Source organism: Rattus norvegicus, chromosome 15, assembly GCF_036323735.1.
Source record: "Rattus norvegicus strain BN/NHsdMcwi chromosome 15, GRCr8, whole genome shotgun sequence".
NCBI classification, from domain to species: Eukaryota; Metazoa; Chordata; class Mammalia; order Rodentia; family Muridae; genus Rattus; species Rattus norvegicus.
The window spans coordinates 33,815,048-33,834,611 of NC_086033.1; the positions used below are offsets into that span (position 1 = coordinate 33,815,048).

The window sequence follows — 19,564 nt, forward strand, 5'->3', positions numbered from 1 at the left end:
CTCTGTTTCTCTGTTTCTCCGTTTCTCTCTTTCTCTGTTTGTTTCTCTGTTTCTCTGTTTCTCTGTTTGTTTCTCTGTTTCTCCGTTTCTCATTTCTCCGTTTCTTTGTTTCTCTGTTTCTCTGGTTTCTCTGTCTCTCTGTCTCTCTCTCTCTCTCTCTCTCTTTACAGCTAAGTTAATGATACAGCCTGAAGTCACTGAGACTTAAGACTGTTGTCCTATTGTGAGCTCTCACTGCTGGTTTAACCTGCCTTCCAGAGAACAATGTAAGAACCAACCCTATTTCCCATGTCTTCAGCTTTCAGAATCTAAGCTATTACTTCCTCACCCTGCCCCAGGCCCAGGCATGTGTTCAACCTGTGTCATTTGTTGAAAGCAACAATCACACGGGTTGAAAGGGAGCTTCTCAAGTGAATACCCACCATAAATGGAGGGCACATTTGTGTATATTGGTATATAAACCATGATAGTTGTTGTCTGAGTCAGTCGGGATCAGTGATTTAATCCCTTGGACATTTCTGTTAAAGATGGCTGTAAACCATCCCATTCCTTCTCCTGTGATGCTTTCTGTGCTGTTCAGTACACACAGGGTAAAGGCATTTGTGAAGGACAGACACACAGACAAGACATACTGGCACAGATAACAGGCATGGACAGATTTGTAAGGCAGCCTTCCACAGGCACAAACCAGACTCATACAACACACACAGAGGACAGAGCATATGGTAGTGTGAAGTAGAGAATTTAACTGTGACTAATTCTTAGTTAAATGGCTCCAGGGGAAATGCTTCTATTTCTTTCATTAATGCAGCACTGGTGTGTAATTGGTGATTTGGAGTTAATCATTGTGATGACTGCTTGTGGTTACCAACTTGATTACATCTGGGATTAACTTAAACCCAAGAGGTTGTGAAGAACTTTTTTCTGACCTAAACCCTTTGAAATGTGAAGACACATCTTCAATCCATAGCTGTTGAACTAGAAAGATCCACCATAAATCTGGACCATCCTTTCTGGTGGCAGCCAGGGGACATGGAAGAAGGAAGTGTTCTCTCTCTCCTCCCACCCCTCTCTCTCTCCCCCTCTATCTCCTTCCCTCCTTCACTCTCCCTCCCTCTCCCTCCCCCATTTGAGAAATGGAAGAGTTGGGAGTCTGTCTTGAATACACAGCATTTAAGTCATGACCAAGTCTTTAATTAATTCAGTGGTTCTCAACCTTCCTAATGGTGTAACCCTTTAATACAGTATCTCAATCTTGGTGACCCCAGCCCTAAAAATGATTTATTGATACTTTATAACTTTAATTTTGCTACATTGATAAATTTAATATAAAATATCTAATATGCAGGATATGATATTTAATCCCTAAAGAGGTCATGACCCATACGTTAAGAACAGCTGCTATACATGAATGTCCTGATGTAGTTATACTAATAGTCCCTTTGATGTTGTAATTCACGTTTAGGGAGTACTCAAAGGACTTTCAGGATATCATAGAATAAAAGATCTTGAGTATCTGCCACGCAAGATGAGGCTTTGTGTGACCACGTAGTTATAGGCATAGATCATAAGAGTGTAAAGACATTGCTCACTGTGTCTGAGTACTCAGAAACATGGTCAAAGAAGGTGATGGTTTTGGACATAATTTTTTGTTCAAAATAAAATTGAAAACTTTTTGTTACAGATAAAAACAATGTATTGTTATAAACTTTCAAGGTAAGAGGTATAATGAGTATAGATTAGTGTAACACACACAAGCACTTCTTCAGACTCCAAGACTATCCATCTCCATGAACCACATAACTGTACTTGACATTCTGGGATCATGGAGCTTTGCAGAAAAACTCTAGGTCTGGTCAAAAGAGGTATTGACAATCATATGGAGCCTCAGCTGGTTCCCAGGCTTGGACCAGACAACTCAGACCTCTTTGTAGGATGGAGACTGGGTGCCCCTGAAGAAAGTTCGGGCTCCAACTTTGTCCTGCATTTCCTTCCTTTGCTTCCCCAGAGCTACAATGGTCTGTCTGAGCACTGCAATAAGAATTAGAGAAATAAATAAATTAATGTACTTTTATTACTGAGCATTGGATCTGACCTGATATTACTTTGTAAAGGCCACAAATTCTTCTGTGCAGCCCCGGTTAGAGGACAGGCTTTGGGATGGTCCACACACAGGGTCCCAAATGAAGATTCTCATTTTGCAACTCATGAATGAAGAAGTAGGCGAGACATAGTTAACATTTGCCATCGTCCACATGGTGGTTGCCAGATCCAGGAAGCAACATTATGATAAAAACTGGTAGGAAACTTCACAACTGCCTCTTTTACCAAAAAGTAAACCAGGGACTTCTTATATATGGAGTTCTCCAAGAGTCAGTGCAAATAATGCATTATTGAACAATACAGACATGGTGATTTCTGGTACATCTCCTTTTAGGATATCTATTGCATATTGGAGAACTACAGTGGATTATTGTAAACTCAACTGGCTGGTGACTTCTGCCAAAGTTGCTCTTGGTGTGTTTTTATTGTTTTGTTGTTGCTGCAAATGACACATCTTTTGCAATTCTTAATCTGAGGAACACATGGACATGCATCGTTAGGGGCAGTAACGTCTACTGCAGCGAACCCAATCATGGCACACTGAGGGTATCCTGCTCATTGGGATTGGAGTGCAGGAGATAGGACCTACTGTAGACACCTTGGTAAGGCAGAGTTTTGTCACAAAGTAGGAAAAAGTTCTAAGGGCATTGTCTTTAGAAAAGTATCCATGGTCAGTAATATGTCACATGTCCAATTATCTGTTCCTATGGAATGTTGTTGCATCTGACTGATCCATCTCTATCGATGAGGGAAAATTCCCCCTGTGTATTTAGACGGGAGGTTGACTAAGAAGAAACGCAATCTCACAGGATGACTCCCTCTTGTAGTGTACCTGAGTGTGCATGTTTGCAATAATACAATCCTTCATGATGACGGTACAGAAGATGGTGATGTGCAGAAGTGAATCCAAGATAAAAGCATCCTCACATTTCTCGGAAAGACCACCTAATCTATAGCCATAGTAACAAGTAGAAACTAAAACCACATTTTCTACTCCCTTTCTCTTTTGGTAAATGCCTCTGCAATTGTGAAAAGATTGCCAGTGACATCTTCACCTCTTCCTCTCAAGGGACAATTGTTTAAGTCTAAAATGTTTGTTTTTAGAAATTTCATGCAGGAGTTCTCTGCACCCAAATCCCGTGGGAGGGAGAGCTAAACCTTCAGAGAGGCAGACACGCCTGGGAAACCAGAAGAGACTGCATTCTGCACACATTACTGATTTCAGAGGTAAACACCAAACACCATCTGAAACCCTGGTGCACAGAAGCTCCAGGAAACGGCGGCGCAGAACTTCCTGGTTGCTGCCGCTGCAGAGAGCTCGTGGGCAGCACCCCTCGAGCAAACATGAGCCTCGGGACCACAGGTAAGACCAACTTTTCTGCTGCAAGTGACCTGCCTGGTGAACTGAAGACACAGGCCCACAGCAACAGCTGAAGACCTGTAGAGAGGAAAAACTACACGCCCGAAAGCAGAACACTCTGTCCCCATAACAGGCTGAAAGAAAACAGGAAAACAGGTGTACAGCACTCCTGACACACAGGCTTATAGGACAGTCTAGCCACTGTCAGAAATAGCAAAACAAAGTAACACTAGAGAAAATCTGATGGTGAGTGGCAAGCGCAGGAACCCAAGCAACAGAAACCAAGACTACATGGCACCATCAGAGCCCAATTCTCCCATCAAAACAAACATGGAATATCAAAACACACCAGAAAAGCAAGATCTAGTTTCAAAATCATATTTGATCATGATGCTGGAGGACTTCCAGAAAGACGTGAAGAACTCCCATAGAGAACAAGTAGAAGCCTACAGAGAAGAATCGCAAAAATTCCTGAAAGAATTCCAGGAAATCATAAATAAACAAGTAGAAGCCCATAGAGAGGAGTCACAAAAATCCCTGAAAGAATTCCAGGAAAACACAATCAAACAGTTGAAGGAATTAAAAATGGAAATAGAAGTAATCAAGAAAAAACACATGGAAACAACCGTGGATATAGAAAACCAAAAGAAGAGAGAAGGAGCTGTAGATACAAGCTTCACCAACAGAATACAAGAGATGGAAGAGAGAATCTCAGGAGCAGAAGATTCCATAGAAATCATTGACTCAACTGTCAAAGATAATGTAAAGCAGAAAAAGATACTGGTCCAAAACATACAGGAAATCCAGGACTCAATGAGAAGATCAAACCTAAGGATAATAGGTATAGAAGAGAGTGAAGACTCCCAGCTCAAAGGACCAGTAAATATCTTCAATAAAATCATAGAAGAAAACTTCCCCAACCTAAAAAAAGAGATACCCATAGGCATACAAGAAGCCTACAGAACTCCAAATAGATTGGACCAGAAAAGAAACACCTCCTGTCACATAATAGTCAAAACACCAAGCGCACAAAATAAAGAAAGAATATTAAAATCAGTAAGGGAAAAAGGTCAAGGAACATATAAAGGCAGACCTATCAGAATTACACCAGACTTTTTGCCAGAAACTATGAAGGCCAGAAGATCCTGGACTGATGTCATACAGACCCTAAGAGAACACAAATGCCAGTCCAGGTTACTGTATCCTGCAAAACTATCAATTAACATAGATGGAGAAACCAAGATATTTCATGACAAAACCAAATTTACACAATATCTTTCTACAAATCCAGCACTACAAAGGATAATAAATGGTAAAGCCCAACATAAGGAGGCAAGCTATACCTTAGAAGAAGCAAGAAACGAATCATCTTGGCAACAAAACAATGAGAAGAAAAGCACCCAAACATAACCTCACATCCAAATATGAATATAACAGGAAGCGATAATCACTATTCCTTAATATCTCTCAACATCAATGGCCTCAACTCTCCAATAAAAAGACATAGATTATCAAACTGGATACGCAACGAGGACCCTGCATTCTGCTGCCTACAGGAAACACATCTCAGAGACAAAGACAGACACTACCTCAGAGTGAAAGCTGGAAAACAAATTTCCAAGCAAATGGTCGGAAGAAGCAAGCTGGAGTAGCCATTCTAATATCAAAATCAATTTTCAACTAAAAGTCATCAAAAAAGATAAGGAAGGATACTTCATATTCATCAAAGGAAAAATCCACCAAGATGAACTCTCAATCCTAAATATCTATGCCCCAAATACAAGGGCACCTACATACGTAAAAGAAACCTTACTAAAGCTCAAAACACACATTGCACCTCACACAATAATAGTAGGAGATTTCAACACCCCACTCTCATCAATGGACAGATCATGGAAACAGAAATTAAACAGAGACGTAGACAGACTAAGAGAAGTCATGAGCCAAATGGACTTAACAGATATTTATAGAACATTGTATCCTAAAGCAAAAGGATATACCTTCTTCTCAGCTCCTCATGGTACTTTCTCCAAAATTGACCAAATAATTGGTCAAAAAACGGGCCTCAACAGGTACAGAAAGATAGAAATAATCACATGTGTGCTATCGGATCACCACAGCCTAAAACTGGTCTTCAATAACAATAAGGGAAGAATGCCCACATATACGTGGAAATTGAACAATGCTCTGCTCAATGATAACCTGGTCAAGGAAGAAATAAAGAAAGAAATTAAAAACTTTTTAGAATTTAATGAAAATGAAGGTACAACATACCAAAACTTATGGGACACAATGAGAGCTGTGCTAAGAGCGCTGAGTGCCTGCAGAAAGAAACAGGAAAGAGCATATGTCAGCAGCTTGACAGCACACCTAAAAGCTCTAGAACAAAAAGAAGCAAATACACCCAGGAGGAGTAGAAGGCAGGAAATAATCAAACTCAGAGCTGAAATCAACCAAGTAGAAACAAAAAGGACCATAGAAAGAATCAACAGAACCAAAAGTTGGTTCTTTGAAAAAATCAACAAGATAGATAAACCCTTAGCCAGACTATCGAGAGGACCCAGAGAGTGTGTCCAAGTTAACAAAATCAGAAATGAAAAGGGAGACATAACTACAGATTCAGAGGAAATTCAAAAATCATCAGATCTTAATATAAAAGCCTATATTCAACAAAACTTGAATATCTGCAGGAAATGGACAATTTCCTAGACAGATACCAGATACCGAAGTTAAATCAGGAACAGATAAACCAGTTAAACAACCCCATAACTCCTAAGGAAATAGAAGCAGTCATTGAAGGTCTCCCAACCAAAAAGAGCCCAGGTCCAGACAGGTTTAGTGCAGAATTCTATCAGACCTTCATAGAAGACCTCATACCAATATCATCTAAATTATTCCACAAAATTGAAACAGATGGAGCACTACCGAATTCCTTCTATGAATCCACAATTACTCTTATAGCTAAACCACACAAAGACCCAACAAAGAAAGAGAAGTTCAGACCAATTTCCCTTATGAATATCGATGCAAAAATACTCAATAAAATTCTGGCAAACCGAATCCAAGGGCATATCAAAACAATCATCCGCCATGATTAAGTAGGCTCCATCCCAGGCATGCAGGGATTGTTTAATATCCGGAAAACCATCAACTTGATCCATTATATAAACAAACTGAAAGAACAAAACCACATGATCATTTCATTAGATGCTGAGAATGCATTTGACAAAATTCAACACCCCTTCATGATAAAAGTCCTGGAAAGAATAGGAATTCAAGGCCCATACCTAAACATAGTAAAAGCCATATACAGCAAACCAGTTGCTAACATTAAACTAAATGGAGAGAAAGTTGAAGCAGTCCCACTAAAATCAGGGACTATACAAGGCTGCCCACTCTCTCCCTACTTATTCAATATAGTTCTTGAAGTTCTAGCCAGAGCAATCAGACAACAAAAGGAATCAAGGGGATACAGATTGGAAAAGAAGAAGTCAAAATATCACTATTTGCAGATGATATGACAGTATATTTAAGCGATCCCAAAAGTTCCACCAGAGAACTACTAAAGCTGATAAACAACTTCAGCAAAGTGGCTGGGTATAAAATTAACTCAAATACATCAGTAGCCTTCCTCTACACAAAAGAGAAACAAGCCGAGAAAGAAATTAGGGAAACGATACCCTTCATAATAGACCCAAATAATATAAAGTACCTCGGTGTGACTTTAAGCAAGCAAGTAAAAGATCTGCACAATAAGAACTTCAAGACACTGTAGAAAGAAATTGAAGAAGACCTCAGAAGATGGAAAGATCTCCCATGCTCATGGATTGGCAGGATTAATATAGTAAAAATGGCCATTTTACCAAAAGTGATCTACAGATTCAATGCAATCCCCATCAAAACACCAATCCAATTCTTCAAAGACTTAGACAGAATAATTTGCAAATTCATCTGGAATAACAAAAAACCCAGGATAGCTAAAACTATCCTCAACAATATATGACTTCAGGGGGAATCACTATCCCTGAACTCAAGCAGTACTACAGAGCAATAGTGATAAAATCTGCATGGTAATGGTACAGAGACAGACAGATAGACCAATGGAATAGAATTGAAGACCCAGAAATGAACCCACACACCTATGGTCACTTGATCTTTGACAAAGGAGCCAAAACCATCAAATGGAAAAAAGATAGCATTTTCAGCAAATGGTGCTGGTTCAACTGGAGGGCAACATGTAGAAGAATGCAGATTGATCCATGCTTATCACCCTGTACAAAGCTAAAGTCCAAGTGGATCAAGGACCTCCACATCAAACCAGACACACTCAAACTAATAGAAGAAAAACTAGGGAAGCGTCTCGAACACATGGGCACTGGAAAAAATTTCCTGAACAAAACACCAATGGCTTATGCTCTAAGATCAAGAATCGACAAATGGGATCTCATAAAACTGCAAAGCTTCTGTAAGGCAAAGGACACTGTGGTTAGGACAAAACGGCAACCAACAGATTGGGAAAAGATCTTTACCAATCCTACAACAGATAGAGGCCTTATATCCAAAATATACAAAGACCTCAAGAAGTTAGACCACAGGGAGACAAATAACCCTATTAAAAAATGGGGTTCAGAGCTAAACAAAGAATTCACAGCTGAGGAATGCCGAATAGCTGAGAAACACGTAAAGAAATGTTCAACATCTTTTGTCATAAGGGAAATGCAAATCAAAACAGCCCTGAGATTTCACCTCACGCCAGTGAGAATTGCTAAGATCAAAAACTCAGGTGACAGCAAATGCTGGCGAGGATGCGGAGAAAGAGGAACACTTCTCCATTGTTGGTGGGGTTGCAGACTGGTACAACCATTCTGGAAATCAGTCTGGAGGTTCCTCAGAAAATTGGACATTGAACTTCCTGAGGATCCAGCTATACCTCTCTTGGTCATATACCCAAAAGATGCCCCAATATATAAAAAAGACACGTGCTCCACTATGTTCATCGCAGCCTTATTTATAATAGCCAGAAGCTGGAAAGAACCCAGATGCCCTTCAACAGAGGAATGGATACAGAAAATGTGGTACATCTACACAATGGAATATTACTCAGCTATCAAAAACAATGACTTTATGAAATTCGTAGGCAAATGGTTAGAACTGGAAAATATCATCCTGAGTGAGCTAACCCTATCACAGAAAGACATACATGGTATGCACTCATTGATAAGTGGCTATTAGCCAAAATGCTTGAATTACCCTAGATGCCTAGAACAAATGAAACTCAAGACGGATGATCAAAATGTGAATGCTTCACTCCTTCTTTAAAAGGGGAACAAGAATACCCTTGGCAGGGAATAGAGAGGCAAAGATTAAAACAGAGACTGAAGAAACACCCATTCAGAGCCTGCCCCACATGTGGCCCATACATATACAGCCACCCAATTAGACTAGATGGATGAAGCAAAGAAGTGTAGAGTGACAGGTGCCGGATGTAGATCTCTCCTGAGAGACACAGCCAGAATACAGCAAATACAGAGGCGAATGCCAGCAGCAAACCACTGAACTGAGAATAGTACCCCTGTTGAAGGAATCAGAGGAAGAACTGGAAGAGCTTGAAGGGGCTCGAGACTCCATATGTACAACAATGCCAAGCAACCAGAGCTTCCAGGGACTAAGCCACTACCTAAAGACTATACATGGACTGGCCCTGGACTCTGACCTCATAGGTAGCAATGAGTATCCTAGTAAGAGCCCAGTGGAAGGGGAAGCCCTTGGTCCTGCTAAGACTGAACCCCCAGTGAACTAGTCTGTTGGGGGAGGGCGGCAATTGGGGGAGCATGGGGACGGGAACACCCATAATGAAGGGGAGGGGGGAGGGGGATGTTTGCCCGGAAACTGGGAAAGGGAATAACACTGGAAATGTACATAAGAAATACTCAAGTTAATAAAAAAAAACCTGAAAAAAAGAAATTTCATGCAGGAGTATATTATTTATAGCACTATCATGCCTCTCTTTTCCCATCACACTCCTTTCATGTTGTATTTTCATTGCCTTGTGGGGAAGACCACATGGCGGAGGTATGAATGGAGGCCTTCAGCTCTAAGCCCATGGCATGGGGGACTAGTTTGTGGGACACAGCTGAGATCCGCACCTATTGACTCTTCAGAATCTTACCTTTCAAAGGAGAACTAAATACCCATAATAACAGGAAAAGGTTTGTCAGTCCTTAGAGACACTGAAACTGCTGGATAAGAAAGGGGGATGGCAGGCAGAGAATTAGAAGGAGGAGAGTAGAATGAACTTGGTGAGTATCTTCAACTTTCATTAGGAATGCAACATGGACAATGGGAGAGTCCTCTCCTGAGTCACCCAAAAGCCAGAGGCAGGAGTGGGACTCACAGGGATGTACCCTGCTCACACATGGGCAGGCTCCATAGCAGCTGCCTCCTTGCTGAGAGATGGCTTAGGAACATGATATGGTCCCCAATGAGGGCCCCGTTTTAAAAGAGCACACAGTTGTGGTAAGGTCTCTTAAGTCTGGGATGCTTCTCATATGATTGTGTCATGCTATCTGTCATTTGTCTGATTGTCTATCAGTTCTCGGTATCAGTCCATGCTTACCAGACAGTTTCACCGTCTTAGCCTACAATCTATTCATGGTTTCCTCATATATGGGAGGGGCTTGAGGAGCTACACTAGCACAGTCAGTCCTTTTCCCAGGCCTCCGTGGAGCTCATTTAGCGAACCACTGCTGCCCATGTAAAGCTGCCCAGGTCCTGAACCAGTGTGACAGGGTCAGAGGCCCCGACCTCAGTGAATAGGCTGTTATCCCTCCTGTGGCATAGTTTAGGGTGTGTACCGCCTCAATGGAGGGCCACTTGGGACTCCTCTATTAGCTAGTCAGGATCAGAAATCGAAGATTTCCCAGATAGGTTTTTCAATGTTTTGGGATTCTGTTTCAAGCCCTTGTTCTCTTCCCTCATTCATTTGAATTTGGAGACGTAAAGTGGTATGACCTTCATCACCGTATGGATTAGACCACAGGGAGGGCTGATAAACTGAGGTTTCAACTCTACACTTCCAGAACAGAGGTCAATGCGCTCACTTAGTGTTTCTCATCTGACAACCCATACCTGAGTGGGAACAGAGAAGAACAGGGATAAAATAGGTCTGGATAGAGGTGATAAGAAGCTTTTTACTAAGACTTCTCTTTTTTCCTGTCAACACGGAGACTCTGGGGGGGATCTTTTGGTGTTTTTGTGGTTTGGTTTCATTTTTTTTAATTCTGTAATCTGTTTTTACAGTCCAGTCTTCATCCCCCTCCCGGTCCTCCCAGCGAACACTCCATGCCATACCTTCTCTCCTGCAACTTCCTCCTCCAAGATGTCTCCAACCCCCACCTCCACCCTACCAGATTTCCCCATTCTCCGAGGCCTCAAATCTCTCCAGGGTTAGGTGCATCTTCTCTCTCTGAGGCCAAAACAAGCAGTCCTCTGCTCTATATGTGTTGAGGGCCTCATATCAGCTCGTGTATGCTGCCTGGTTGGTGGTTCTGTGTCTGAGAGGTCTTGGGCATCCAGGTCAGTTGAGACTTCTAGGCCACCCTCCTCATCAGCTTCTTACAGTTTTTCCCTAATTCAACCACAGGGGTCCTCTTGGGGTCCTTTTTTGTGATGGAGTGGTCTAGGATCTTGTCAGTTATAGCTAATATCCTTGGACACCTCCTCAACATTCACCAGAACCTCAAGCTTTAATACTTTGTATTCAGAAATCAACGGAATTTCTTAAACAATCCTCGAATGCCAACGCTGTGTCTGGGCCAGTGTTCTGCATTCTGTGTTACAAATATTTGAGTCTTAATAAAGAAATCTGTTTGCAGGAAAGGGATGACATTGGTTCTTTTCATGGGTGTGGATCTTAAAACAATCTTGTACACCACCTTCTGTTCACCCTTTTATATCTCGTGGTTTCTCTTGTCAGATATTCTCAGAAAGTTACTGTATGATGTCTGTTCACTAACCCCATCATAAAAGCACATATCAAGGCTAGTCATGTCAGTCCTGGAAAGTCTTGCCTTTGTCTGGGATGCCCTCTTTCTTTCTAAATTCTTCTTCATATTTAACCAGTTACTAAGGGTGAGGAAGATGAAAAGGTCTTGCCTCCCACTCTCTTCCTTCCTCTAAGGACGGTCTATGATCTACGGAAATCCACTGTTCTCTGATACCTCCCCCCAGGTTGCCTGGTCCAGCTCCAGCAAGTCCTCTCTACCTCATCTTAGAACTGTAGCCAACTCTCTTCACCTTGCCCAAAGGCAGTCAGGAGATGACACAGGATAGTCCCAGTATGTACATCAGAAACTTCAGAAGGGGACTAAATTGTTGAATGCCCAGACCAGTATGTAGACTCATTTCTCTGCAGCAGGGCCAGGTCAGCACCTCTCATATAATATTTCTTGGCTCAGATCCCTGGTGTGAGTTTAGAGTCACAAGACATAAATCTGAAACCAAAAGTCCTTGTGCCAACAACAACAACAACAACAACAACCACAAGAACACACCTCATAGAGAGTAGTACGGGGTTTAGATATGTTATTTTTAAAGGAGACAATTAGCCTGATCACAGACTCGAGACACAGAGGCATCCTCCAGCAATATCCTGAGCAGGAGAGGAGACTTGCCCTCTGCCTCGTGCGGAAGGCCTCAACAGGCTCTTCTGCCCTTCTCAGTGTCCAGCATTTCTGTGGGGAATGTGGTCGTGCTCACCATCAACTGACAATAGTGTGTTTCCTGTGCCTTCACCACACAGATGTGGCAAGAGCCCGTATCTTAAATATCACACAGGAAATAAGAGGTCTCTGGCTCTGCACCTCTTTCCTCACCTGATGGTTTAAAAGTTGTGAGAAGTAACGAAGTGACCAGTTGAGACCTGGTCAGACCCTGAAGAGGATGTTCCTGTTCCTGTTCTTCCTGGTGGCCGTCCTACCAGTCAACACTGAAGGAGGTAAGCAGCCATCTGCACCCCTAGAGGTTTGGCATGCGCTCCCAGCACTGACACTTGCGTGGTGCTCAGTCGGGCTGTATCTAAGATCTACTCCTGACTTGGTTCATCTGAGAAGTTAGCTGAGCCCATGCTCTAGCACTGGATAAATAGGTCCCCAAAAGCACGATGAACTACTTGCAGTGGCACCTGGTGAGTGAGACCTTAGTCACCTAAAAGTGACAGATTATGAAAATATCATAGGACCCCACTGGAAGCTGCAGTTGAAAATGAGGGCTGGAAGCTCCAATTGTACAAAACTAAGAGCAAACAGCTTTACCCAGGGGCTGCCACCTGGATTAAGACTAGAAGAATTCTTCTACTCAGGTTTCCAGGGTCACCCTGCTCTTTTCTCTCTTCTTCTGAACCATACAGGTCCAGCATGACACTTAGCCACAATCTAACAGAGCCAGCAAAGTGTAGCTTCATTTCTTCTCCACAGCTTGATGGAAACAGGCAGACACAGGATCCTCCAACCCATTTCCTCTCCTCTCTATGATCCCTACCCGTCTTCTATGTGCTCCCTTCTTCATCCTGAAGGCTATCTCAGTGCCTTAGGAAGACCAATCTATGCTGAAGTTCAGATACATTAGGAGGCCTCCTTCCAGCCTCTCACTTAGCACACTTGAGAGCTGCTCAGTGGTTATACAACAATCCCATATCTAAGTGGAGTTCTTAGTACATACCATGAATCAGAATAGAGGAAAAGCAGCCAGAGTTTTCTACCTCAACATCATGCTTACTAAGTGAGCAGGACACCAGGTGAATCATGAGACGGGAACAACTGTAGCTGTGTGCAGTGTGTCTACATCTACTGCACAATGTATGCTGAATTTGACCTTAATGTGTACACGAGATTTGATTCGAATCAAGAGAAAGTCTTGGCATTATCATGACTACAGGTTGAAATGGAAAACCAGGGGAAAGTGATGCCATGCATCAGGCTTTGTGCCATCCCTCGCAGCAGCATCCGAGCGCCCTTTCTCATTGTGTGATGGCCCCTACAACAGGATCTTTTTTCCCTCTGTGTCAAGTCCACAGACTCGCCAAGCATGAAATGTCCCTTATCCTAGCCTCCAGGATTGTTGCACAGTTTCAACGAGCACCAAGATTCAGAATAAGCTTTCTTTTTCAGGAGAGATCTTATGGGGTACAGAGTCCAAACCCCACTCCCGGCCCTACATGGCATTCATAAATTTTTATGATAGCAATTCAGACCTCAATCGCTGTGGCGGTTTCCTGGTGGCAAAAGACATTGTAATGACAGCAGCTCACTGTAATGGAAGGTAAGGAGAAGCAAGTGGGTCTTTGATACCTGGGATTGACCAAATAACAACAGATCCTGGCTGTCCCTCAACACGTAGAGCCAAAGGTGAAGATCAACCTGACTTTATCCTATTTGACCTAAAGTGGTTGTGAAACTCAGGACCAGATTGTGTCAGTGAAGAGTCTGAATGGCTGGGTGGTAATGCAACAAGTTCCCCATAAATTCTTGCTATTTGACTCAGGCAAGCTCTGCCTTACTCTGAGCCCTCAGCCTGCATTTTGGGGACTGCTTCATTGCTCCTGCCTTGTACTTAACCCATCTTTTCACAGAAATATAAAAGTAATCTTAGGTGCTCACAATATCAAGAAACGAGAAAACACCCAGGTCATCTCTGTTCTAAAGGCCAAACCTCACGAGAACTTTAATAGTGATTCACTGGTTAATGACATCATGCTCCTGAAGGTACCGTTTTGCTGATCTCTGGTTTACTCCCATAGATCACTAGTGTATCAGTCCCATTTTCTCTTCTTAGTGGCTGATCTATTGCTCCTACGGCAATAGAATGGGGCTACAGTGGGATTGGGGGAGCTTTGAAAATGGGGAAGATATGGGCAACCTCATGACTGGTTTAAGCTTGCTGAGAGTACCAGACCTTACCTGGCGTTCTTCCATCTTTCCGACCAGTTGGAACGCAAAGCTCAACTCAATGGTGTTGTGAAGACTATTGCCCTTCCTAGGAGCCAGGACTGGGTGAAACCTGGGCAGGTGTGCACAGTGGCAGGTTGGGGGACCTTGGCCAATTGTACTTTGTCTAACACACTTCAAGAAGTGAATCTAGAAGTTCAAAAAGGTCAGAAGTGCCAAGGCATGTCCAGAAACTACAATGACTCCATCCAGCTTTGTGTGGGAAACCCCAATGAGAGGAAGGCTACTGCTGGGGTAAGGACATAACCATTTTTAAATGTTTTCCCAGGGACAGAGTGATACCTCAGACACACAGCCAGGCCTTCTCCAGCTGCACAACCATGGGTAGTCTAAAGAACATGCAGGGAACAACATATGGGGATCTGGCATTTTCCCTCAGTCAATCTTTTGTCCTTTTGCCATAGGAAAATAAGAGAACTAAGTCTAGTTGACCTGAAGGAAGGACACAGTCAGGCAGAGACACTCTAGTCAGTGAGTCACAGACTCTCTACTCTGTCCTGTTCAGAACGGAGGTCAATGGGGGCACTAGTGTTTCCCATCTGAAACCCAGGCCTAAGTGGAAACAGAGAAGAACATGGAGAAGATGGCTCTGGAAAGAGGTGATAGGAGGCTATTCAATAAGACTTCCCCTTTTTCTGTCTACAGGGAGACTCAGGGGGTCCATTTGTGTGCAATGGAGTGGCCCAGGGCATTGTCAGTTATCGCTTGTGTACTTGGACACCTCCTCGAGTATTCACCAGAATCTCCAGCTTCATACCGTGGATTCAGAAAACAATGAAACTCCTTCAACAACCCTAGAACACAAAACCTGTGTCTGGGCCAATGTCCAGCATCCTGGGGTATGGCTATCTGAGTCTTAATAAAGAAATCTGTCTGCAGGAAAGAGATGGTGCTGCTGTCTTCCATGAGTGCAGAGCTTAAAACATTTTTATATGCCACCTTCTTCACCCTCTTTTGTGTCATGGTTTCTGTCTTCAGAGACTCTCATAAAGCTTGTGTGTCAAACCTGTGCAATGACCCCATCATAATAGCACATATAAAGGCCAGGACGGTAAGTCCTGGAAAGTCCTTCGTTTGTCTGAGAAGGATGCCTTCTTTCTTTCTAAATTCTTCTTCTCACCTAACAGACTTCTGAGGATGAGAAAGATCAAAAGATTTTGCCTCCCACTCTCTTCATTCCCCCAAGGTCTGTCTATGGTCCTGGGAAATCCACTGTACTTGGAGATTTCCTCCAGGTCGCCTAGTTCAGCTCCAGCAAGGCCTCTCTACCAAGCTGTCACCTCATCTTAGAACTGTAGCCACCTCTCTTCTCCTTGCCCAAAGGGACTCAGGGGATGAAACAGGACAATCCCAGTATGCAAATCAGAAGCTTTAGAAAGGGACCAAATTGTTGAATGCCCACTCCAGTATGCAGACTCATTGCTCTGCAGCAGGGCCAGGCCAGCACATCTCATAATATTTCTTGGCTCAGAGCCCTGGCGTGAGCTTAGCGTCACGAGCAATCCACTGACTAACTAGTGTCTTAGTCACCTTGTGTACCCAGTCATGGAGGCAGCTTGATATCTTTTAAAACACACACAGAAACACATACACACACGCACACACACACACACACACACACACACAATTTTTCACATGTACTCCCTGCATCGTGAACATTCCCAACCCCTCTCGGCTCCCTATCATCTCTGTACACCCTAGGCTTTCCTCACAAATATCTCTCTCATGTTCATGTCTATGTGCTGAGTTTTGTAACCCACTAAGGTTAACAATGACCAGCTGTGTAACTGAGTTTGCATCTTTCCATTGGAGCCTGGTTGGCTCAGCAGAGGACACTCAACTAAACACAGTGACTTCCTCCTCCCCTCCCAGAAACTATCAATAGGCAGTATTCAAGAGATAAGGAGTGGGACTCCTCAAGTCTCTCCCCTTCCTTGACTGGTTGTTGATTGGATTAGTCTTATGTGGCCCAGGACCAGGAACTACAGTTGGCATGAACTGATGAATGTCATGACTGTATCCAGTCTAGAGAATGGAGTTTGAGCCCTTCACCCTGTCTTCCAGCTCTTGCCTACTTCTCATGCTCCCACAGAAAATGGTGACGTGCAGAAGTAAATCCAAAATAAAAGCATCCTCACATTTCTAGGAAAGACCACTGAATCTTTAGCCATAGTAATAAGTAGAAGCTAAAGTCATATTTTTATTCCATTTTTCTTTTGGCAAATGCCTGTGTACTTGTAAAAAAATTAGAGCCATCATTACCTTCTTCCTGTCACGAGACAATTTTTTATTTCTAAAATGTTTGTTTTAGAAATTTCATGCAGGAGTATTATATTTATTTCACTATCATGCTTCCCTTTCCCCCTCACACCCCTTTCATGTTGTATTTTCATTGTCTTGTGGGGAAGACCACATGGTACGGGGATGAATGGAAGCCTTCAGCCCTAAGTGCATGGCATGGGGGACTAGTTTGTGGGACACAGCTCAGATCCACACCTATAGATTCTTCGGAATCTTACCTTTCAAAGGAGAACTAAATACCCCTAATAACAGGAAATGGTGTGTCAGTCCTTATAGACACTGAAACTGCTGGACAAGGAATGGGGAGGGCAGGCAGAGGATTAGAAGGAGGATAGTAGGATGAACTTGATGAGTATCTTCAACTTTCATTAGGAATGCAACATTGACGATGGGAGAGTCCTCTCCTGAGTCACCCAAAAGCCAGAGGCAGGAGTGGACTCACAGCGATGTACCCTGCTCACACATGGGCAGGCTCAATTGCAGCTGCCTCCTTGATGAGAGATGGCTTAGGAACATGATATGGTCCCCAATGAGGGCCCTGTTTAAAAAGAGTGCACAGTTGTGGTAAGGTCTCTTATGCCTAGGATGCTTCTCATATGATTGTGTCATGCTATCTTTCACTTTTCTGATTGACTATCAGTTCTCGGTATCAGTCCAGGCTCACCAGACAGTTTCATCATCTTAGCCTACAATCTATTCATGGTTTCCTCATATCTGGGAGGCGGTTGAGGAGCTACACTAGCACAGTCAGTCCTTTTCCCAGGACTCCATGAAGCTCATCTAGGGAACCACTGCTGCCAGTGTGAAGCTCCCCAGCTCCTGACCCAGTGTGACAGGGTCAGAGGCCCCGACCTCAGGGAATAGGCTGTTATCCCTGTTCTGGTTTCTTTTGGGGTGGGTACTGCCTCAATGGAGGGGTCACTTGGGACTCCTCCATTAGCTCTTCAGGATCGGAAATCATTTCCCAGACAGGGTTTTTCAATGTTTTGGGATTTTGTTTCATGCCCTCGTTCTTTTTCCTCTTTCATTTGCATTTGGAGAAGCAAAGTGGTTTGACCTTCATAACCTTGTGGATTAGACCACAGGGAGGGCTGATAAACTGAGGTTTCAACTCTACACTTCCGGAACAGAGGTCAGTTCGCTCACTTAGTGTTTCCTGTCTGACAACTGAGACCTGAGTGGGTACAGAGAAGAATAGGGATAAAATGGGTCTGGAAAGAGGTGATTAGCGGCTCTTTACTAAGTCTTCTCTTTTTTCTGACCATAAGGAGACTCTGGAGACCATTTGGTGGTGTTTTGGTATTATTTGGTTTTTTATTATTCGTTAATCTTTTTTTTTTTTTTTACTGTCCAGTCTTTTCCCCACTGCTGATCCTCACAGCAAACACACCCTATTCCATACCTCCTCTTCCCCAACCCACACCTCCAAGAGTATGTTCCCAATACCCAGCCCCACTCCACCAGACTTCTCTACTTCCTGGGGCCTAAAATCTCTCCAGGGTTAGGTGCATCTTTTCTCACTGCGGCGAGGCCTGGCAGTCCTCTGCTGTATATGTGTTGAGGGCCTCATATCAGCTCGTATATGCTGCCTGGTTGGTGGTTCAATGTCTGAGAGATCTCGGGCATCCAAGTCAGTTGAAACTGCTGGGCTTCCCATGGAGTCACCCTCCTCCTCCTCAGTTTCTTCCAGCCTTTCCCTAATTCAACCACAGGGGTCCTCTGGGGGTCCTTTATGTGTGATGGAGTGGCCCAGGGCATTGTTAGTTATAACTCGTGTGCTTGAACACCTCCTCCATAGTCACCAGAATCTCCAGCTTTAACCTTTGGATTCAGAAAACAATGACACTCTTTAAACAACTCTCCAGTGACAACACTGTGTCTGGGCCAGTATCCTGCATCCTATGTTACAAATATTTGAGTCTTCATAAAGAAATCTGACTTCAGGAAAGAGATGACATTGCTTCTTTTCATGGGTATAGAGCTTAAAACAATCTTGTGTACCACCTTCTTCTTCACCCTTTTGTGTCTCATACTTTCTCTCCTCAGATATCCTCAGAAAATTACTGTATGATGTCTGTTCATTAACCCCATCATAGCAGCACATATCAAGGCTAGTCATGTCTGTCCTGGAAAGTCCTGCCTTTGTCTGGGATGCCCTCTTTCTTTCTAAATTCTTCTTCATATTTAACAAGTTACTAAGGGTGAGAAAGATCAAAAGATCTTGCCTCCCACTCTCTTTCTTCCTTTAAGGACTGTCTATTGTCCTGGGAATCCCACTGTTCTCTGAGACTTCCCCCAGGCCGCTGGTCCCAGGTCAAGCAAGGCCTCTTTACCAAAGTGTCACCTCATCTTAGAACTGTAGCCACTTCTCTTCACCTTGCCCAAAGAGACTGAGGGGTGAAACAGGATAATCCCCATATATAGATCAGAAACTTCAGAAGGGGTCCAAAATGTTGAATTCCCAGACCAGTATGCAGACTCATTCCTCTGCAGCAGGACCAGGTCAACAACTCTCATCTATTTCTTGGCTCAGAGCACTGGTGTGAGTTTAGAGTCACGAGCAATTCACTGACTAACTAGTGTCAGTCACTTTGTGCACCTAGTCATGGAGGCTACCTGAAACCTCTTAGAACACACACACACACACACACACACACACACACACACACACACACACACAATTTTTCACATATACTCCATGCATAGTAAGCATTATCAGGTCTGTAACATCCCTTTACACCCTGGCTCTCCTCATAAGTGTCTCTCCCATGTTCATGTCTATGTGCTGAGTTTTGTA

The 19,564-nt window shown here is 43.3% G+C and overlaps 1 protein-coding gene across 2 annotated transcripts; it reads left to right on the forward strand.

Moving 5' to 3' along the window:
- Positions 1-12,300: 12,300 nt before the first annotated feature.
- Positions 12,301-15,349, forward strand: Mcpt9 (mast cell protease 9). 2 transcript variants are annotated; one of them, XM_063274590.1, is made up of 5 exons: positions 12,301-12,458; positions 13,630-13,780; positions 14,091-14,223; positions 14,446-14,526; positions 15,112-15,349. In XM_063274590.1, exons 1-5 carry the CDS (start codon positions 12,404-12,406, stop codon positions 15,262-15,264), a joined length of 573 nt encoding a protein of 190 aa, XP_063130660.1. In that variant the 5' UTR covers positions 12,301-12,403; the 3' UTR covers positions 15,265-15,349. The 2 variants fall into 2 exon arrangements, with proteins under 2 accessions (XP_063130660.1, NP_062196.2); NM_019323.2 differs by having other exon boundaries at positions 12,383-12,458; positions 14,446-14,700; positions 15,112-15,346.
- The last annotated feature ends 4,215 nt before the right edge of the window (positions 15,350-19,564 follow it).

What these genes read in the sequence shown, in the direction of transcription:
- Mcpt9 (NM_019323.2), top strand. Translation starts at nt 12,404, where the DNA reads ATGTTCCTGTTCCTGTTCTTCCTGGTGGCCGTCCTACCAGTCAACACT. An exon ending in ATGACATCATGCTCCTGAAG is followed by an intron (nt 14,224 to 14,445) that starts GTACCGTTTTGC and finishes CTTTCCGACCAG; the next exon opens with TTGGAACGCAAAGCTCAACT. An exon ending in AGAGGAAGGCTACTGCTGGG is followed by an intron (nt 14,701 to 15,111) that starts GTAAGGACATAA and finishes TTCTGTCTACAG; the next exon opens with GGAGACTCAGGGGGTCCATT.